The sequence below is a fragment of the Myripristis murdjan genome, chromosome 5, assembly GCF_902150065.1.
Source record: "Myripristis murdjan chromosome 5, fMyrMur1.1, whole genome shotgun sequence".
In the NCBI taxonomy this organism is placed as follows: Eukaryota; Metazoa; Chordata; class Actinopteri; order Holocentriformes; family Holocentridae; genus Myripristis; species Myripristis murdjan.
In genome coordinates this window covers 38032475-38038102 of record NC_043984.1, presented here as the reverse complement: position 1 = coordinate 38038102, position 5628 = coordinate 38032475, and the positions used below count along the sequence as shown (strand labels likewise).

General features: G+C 48.6%; 1 protein-coding gene across 1 annotated transcript in view; it reads right to left on the bottom strand.

The window, feature by feature from the left end:
• Window positions 1-4494, bottom strand: part of cntn2 (contactin 2) — a 24101-nt gene extending 19607 nt beyond the window's left edge. Inside the window, exons 1-2 of the mRNA XM_030051830.1 lie at window positions 4379-4494; window positions 1-127 (exon numbers count right to left, since the gene is read on the bottom strand). The exon at window positions 1-127 is cut by the window's left edge and continues 12 nt beyond it. Coding sequence (XP_029907690.1) covers window positions 1-127; window positions 4379-4436 — 185 coding nt within the window. The 5' untranslated portion in view covers window positions 4437-4494. The remainder of the gene's footprint in view (window positions 128-4378) is intronic.
• Window positions 4495-5628: the final 1134 nt, after the last annotated feature.

Sequence of the window (5628 nt, the reverse complement as noted above, 5' to 3'; positions counted from 1 at the left end):
GTCGGGCTCGCTCTGGCCTGGCAGCTGAGGGTCACTTTGCTCTTCAGGCCTTCTGGGTAAATGAGGCTTTTTGGCTGCTCTTCAAACACGGGGCCGCTGTCATGACCGGCCACACACACGTCACCGCCTGCAAACACACACGGCGACACACACCGGGGATGACACACAGCACATGACACATGACAGTAAGGGCCTCCGTGTAGCACACACTGTACTTTCCATGTTCCATCCATATTCATATTCATATTCATATTTTAGATCACCAGGTTTTCTGTTTTTTTTTTTTTTCCCAGAGTTGACTCTTCAGCACCTGAGAAAAGTTACTTGATTTTATTCAGAAACATGGCAATGAGCATGAAATGAATGAAAAAAAAAAAACAAAATGGGGGAACATTGCTTTTTTTTTTTTTTTTTTTAAATCACGGAGTAAATAAATAAACAAACAGCAAACATTTTTGGGGTCACGCTGTGGGCTGGTGTTTCTGGGCTCGGCCTCGGCCCCTCAGCTCCACTGAAGGGAAATCTGAACGCTTCAGCTCACCGACACATTTTGGACAATTCTCTGCTTCCAGCTCTGTGGGACCAGTTTGGGGAAGGAAGGCCCTTTCCTGTCCCAGCATGACTGAGCCCCAGTGCACAGAGCAGCTCCATAAAGGCGTGGCCGGCTGAGTTTGGTGTGGAAGAAGTTGAGCGGCCCGCACAGAGCCCCGACCTCAACCCCATCCAGCACCTTTGGATCAACTAGAACGCCGACTGGGAGCCGAGCCCTCTGGTCCAACATCAGAGTCTGAGCTCACAAAGGCTCAAAACTCCCACAGACACTCCAACATCTGGCACAAACTCCCACAGACACTCCAACATCTGGCACAAACTCCCACAGACACTCCAACATCTGGCAGAAACTCCCACAGACACTCCAACATCTGGCACAAACTCCCACAGACACACTCCAACATCTGGCAGAAACTCCCACACACACACTCCAACATCTGGCAGAAACTCCCACAGACACTCCAACGGCAGAAACTCCCACAGACACTCCAACATCTGGCAGAAAGCCTCCCAGAAGAGTGGAAGCTGTTCTGCTGCAAAGGGACCAACTCCATATTAAAGCCTCTGGGTTTAGGATGGAGCTCAGAGAAGCTCCTGCAGGTGGAGGTGGAGGTGGAGGTGCAGATGGAGGTGCAGGTGGATGTGGAGGTGGAGGTGCAGGTGCAGGTGGAGGTGGAGGTGCAGGTGCAGGTGCAGGTGCAGGTGGAGGTGCAGGTGGAGGTGCAGGTGCAGGTGCAGGTGCAGGTGCAGGTGCAGGTGGAGGTGGAGGTGGAGGTTGAGGTGCAGGTGCAGGTGCAGGTGGAGGTGGAGGTGCAGGTGCAGGTGCAGGTGGAGGTGGAGGTGCAGGTGCAGGTGCAGGTGGAGGTGGAGGTGGAGGTGGAGGTGGAGGTGGAGGTGGAGGTGCAGGTGGAGGTGGAGGTGGAGGTGCAGGTGGAGGTGGAGGTGCAGGTGCAGGTGGAGGTGGAGGTGCAGGTGGAGGTGGAGATGAAGGTGGAGGTGGAGGTGCAGGTGGAGGTGGAGGTGCAGGTGGAGGTGGAGGTGCAGGTGCAGGTGCAGGTGGAGGTGCAGGTGGAGGTGGAGGTGCAGGTGCAGGTGGAGGTGGAGGTGGAGGTGCAGGTGGAGGTGCAGGTGCAGGTGGAGGTGGAGGTGCAGGTGGAGGTGGAGGTGCAGGTGCAGGTGCAGGTGCAGGTGCAGGTGCAGGTGCAGCAGGACTCTGGTGTAACCCTGCAGGCTGTGTGTGTGACCTTGAATGACCTGCAGTCTGAGGGGACAGACGATCATTTACAGACTCGTTTGGTCCAGCTGCTCTCAGAGCTGCTGATTCAAAGGCCGACACTGAAGCCTCTCTCTCTCTCTCTCTCTCTCTCTCTCTCTCTCTCTCTCTCTCTCTCTCTGCCTGTCTCTCTCTCTCTCTCTGCCTGTCTCACTCTCTCTCTCTGTCTGTCTCTCACTCTCTCTCTCTGTCTCTCTCTCTCTCTCTGCCTGTCTCACTCTCTCTCTCTCTGCCTGTCTCACTCTCTCTCTCTCTGCCTGTCTCACTCTCTCTCTCTCTCTCTCTCTCTCTCTCTCTGTCTCTCTCTGAAATGTAGAGTGTATAATATGTCCGATATGTCCTGTATGATATTTTTATTAAAAACCAAAGTGGTTTGAGAAGCAGTCACATGGTGGCGCTGTAACACATTAGGTTTAGGTTCAGGTTTATTTATTTAGCACACATTAAAGCTCAATGGTGCAAGGAGGGAAGGAAGCCCACTGGGTTTGTATAGGACCCCCCAATGTTATATGAACAAAATATAGAGACAGAGTACAGAATGATCAATATCAAGTTGAGACAATGGAAATAAAGTGTATATACATAGGGGTTGAAATCATGGAGGAAAGGCGTAGAATAAAGATGTAGGGCGATGGAGCGGGCAGGAAGTGACTGTATGTGATGCATGGAGGATTCAGGAAAGGTTTTTAAAGAGTGAGTGGGAGGATGTGGATCTTAATGAGGGAGGTGATCCACTCCAAAGCACAGGAGCTCTGCAGGACATGCTGAACTGATGGTGGGATGTGCGGGTGAAGGGTAAATACAGAGTTATATTATTACTGCGTCTAGTACGGTGAGAATGTACAGCTGAAGTGAGGGTAAAGAGATTCTGAAGAGTGACACGGAGATCCTGCTTTCTGTAAATAAACCTGTGAATGAACAAACATATCAGAGAGTTAATAACAAACACGCCTCCTCCTCTCACCGCTGAAGATCCACCACGGATTCACTTCTCCTCAAACCACTGCACTTTGTTTGGTTTTTAATTTCCAAGACGTGAGCTGGAAGGTCAGACAGCCTCAGAGCTGCTGGAGGTTTTTTTTTTTTTTATATCGACAGAGCCAGGCTAACGACTCCCATAGACCTCCAGTCTTTATGCTAAGCTAACAAACAGAACAAAAGTGTTTGTGTGACGATGTAAAAGTGAAATAAGGGAAAAGCAGGTCATGTTGGTTGTTTTCAAATGCAAAGGAGAAGGAGGGAAATCACTGAGGCCTGGCGCTCCTTTAACTATCTGTCTTATTTGTTTTCTTTTGCTTTTTTTCCCCAAGAGAAAATTGAAAAGGAGAAATAAAAACGAGAACAGAGAAATAAATTGATCCATGAAAAGTAATGAAATCAGAAAGAGGAAGCGAGCAGCTCTGATGGGAACGCGATCAAAAACACGTCACGCTGTGCTCACATTAAGCTGAGTGTGTGTGTGTGTGTGTGTGTGTGTGTGCATGTAATGAACAGGCTGTCTGCAGAGTGTGTTGCGTCCCATGGGACCGGGGGGGGGGGCACTCTGGCACCATCCATCATTAATGGGACGGGTGCATTATTTTAATGTGGCGGCCCGACAGGGTTTTCTTGGGAAAAATCGAATATGTTCCACCTGCTGCCTAAAACAACAATCATGAAATTTTAATCACGTCCCAAAGCCACACCCCTGCTCTGACTCCACACACACACACACACACACACACACACATTGGTTTTAGTATATCTGTGGGGAGATGATATGGACTTTCATTCTCTACAGCCTTTCCTTTCATCTTAGCCACAATCAACTTATGCCTAACCCTTACCCTAACCTTAAGCTAACCCTTACCCTAACCTTAACCTAACCCTTACCCTAACCTTAACCTAACCCTTACCCTAACCTTAAGCTAACCCTTACCCTAACCTTAAGCTAACCCTTACCCTAACCTTAAGCTGACCCTAATTCTAACCTTATCCCTAACCTTGATGGATGAGCCAGAATCAGCTGTTTTCCTTTGTGAGGACCTCCACCATGTCCTCACAGGAACAGTGGTTTCTCGCTAGTTGGTCCTCACAAGAACAGCAGACGAGCCGAGCTAAAAACAGATCGTAGATCATAACGTCTATTTGGTTTTGGTTGACGAGACGCCACGCGACAAAAATGTTAATAGTCGACTGTCGGACGCTCAAAAATCCCCCCTCAGCTGCGTCTCTCAGAAGATAACCTCGCAGTGTGCTGCCCTGTCATTGGTTGGAGTTTAAGTGCCGCCCTGTTATTGGTTCAGGTGGTTGAATGAGGGCGGGGCCACAGCACACAGAGTTGGCTCTCTGCAGCTCAGACTGAAGCTCAGATCATCTGAGTGATGAAGAGTCACTCTGCTGACTTCATTTGACCCAAATGAGACTTTGATAGATTTTGTTGATGAAAACTAACAATAATGCAGACGACTAAAACTAGAATTTTAGACAAAAGACTAAATCAAACCCACATTAACACTGGGGCGTGCACGTGACACGCATGAGCGTGCACGTGATGCAGCGTTAAGAACTTACCGGCGGCGTGGCGGACGGCTGGCGAGACGAGGACGAGCAGGACCAGCAGACGCTGCATGGTCGGGATCCAGCAGGATCTCAGCAGGATCTCAGGAGGATCTCAGGAGGATCTCAGCAGGATCTCAGGAGGATCTCAGGAGGATCTCAGCAGGACCTCAGGAGGATCTCAGGAGGATCTCAGCAGGATCTCAGGAGGATCTCAGCAGGATCTCAGGAGGATCTCAGGAGGATCAGGAGTGGACGGATGGAAAACCTGTCAGCTGATCGACACGGGAAGCAGCAGCGTCTGATCTGCACCTGCCGAGAAGAAAACACAAAGAAAGCAGCTGAGGAGAGAGCAGAGTTCATGCAGACCGTTCAGGTTCAAGCCTCCGCCAGACTCACGTTTGCACAGGAAAACAAATTCTTTGGTGAATTTGACGAAGCTGCTGTGCACCAACAGTCCTGTAGGTGGCAGCGTCAGACATGAGCTGAGCACACGGCGTGCAGGCAGGGCTCATGGGAGTTGTAGTATGACGTGTGGGAGTGACGGAGGTGAACTCTACCTGCATTTCTTCCAGTGTTTATTTGGTGTTTTAAGTCTCTTTAGGCTTCACTGTCTCGTTTCTATTGTCCTTTATACGTTTCTCTCCTTGTGTCTTTTTTATACTTGGATTCTTGTTTTCTGTTGTTTTTCTTGTCTTTGATCTGCATGAACTGACATGAAATGTGCTATACAAATAAAGTTTATTATTGCTGTTACTGCTACTGCTACTGCTACGTATTAATTTTGATTATTTTATTTAAACATTTTTTAATGTATGTATTGTATCTTATTTGTGTTGTATGTATTTTTGGTAATGGACTCTGAGTTAACTGGACTGAACTGGACTGGACTGAACTGGACTATGATAATGAGAATAAGTCCGTCCTTCATGTTTGTCGCTTCAGGCTGAAACAATTTAAAATCCGTCCTTCCTCAGTTCTGAGGCTGGAAACATTTCTGTCCTGGAGTCTAAACTCTAAATGTGTATGCACTGCTGATCAGTCAGAATTATTGTGTTTTTTCCATGTGCTGCCATTATCACCACCACAAACCTTCAGGAAGTCAAGGGGTTAATGCGCTGTATTTTATTTTATTTTATTTATTTATTTATTTTTGACAGAGAGTCTCGGGGCAGAGCAGGAAGCTGAGCGGCTCGTGTTCAGGGGTTTGTACCTGGAGACTCTCAGGACGAGAACCCGCTGTGGTTCCTTGAAGGACCGTCTGC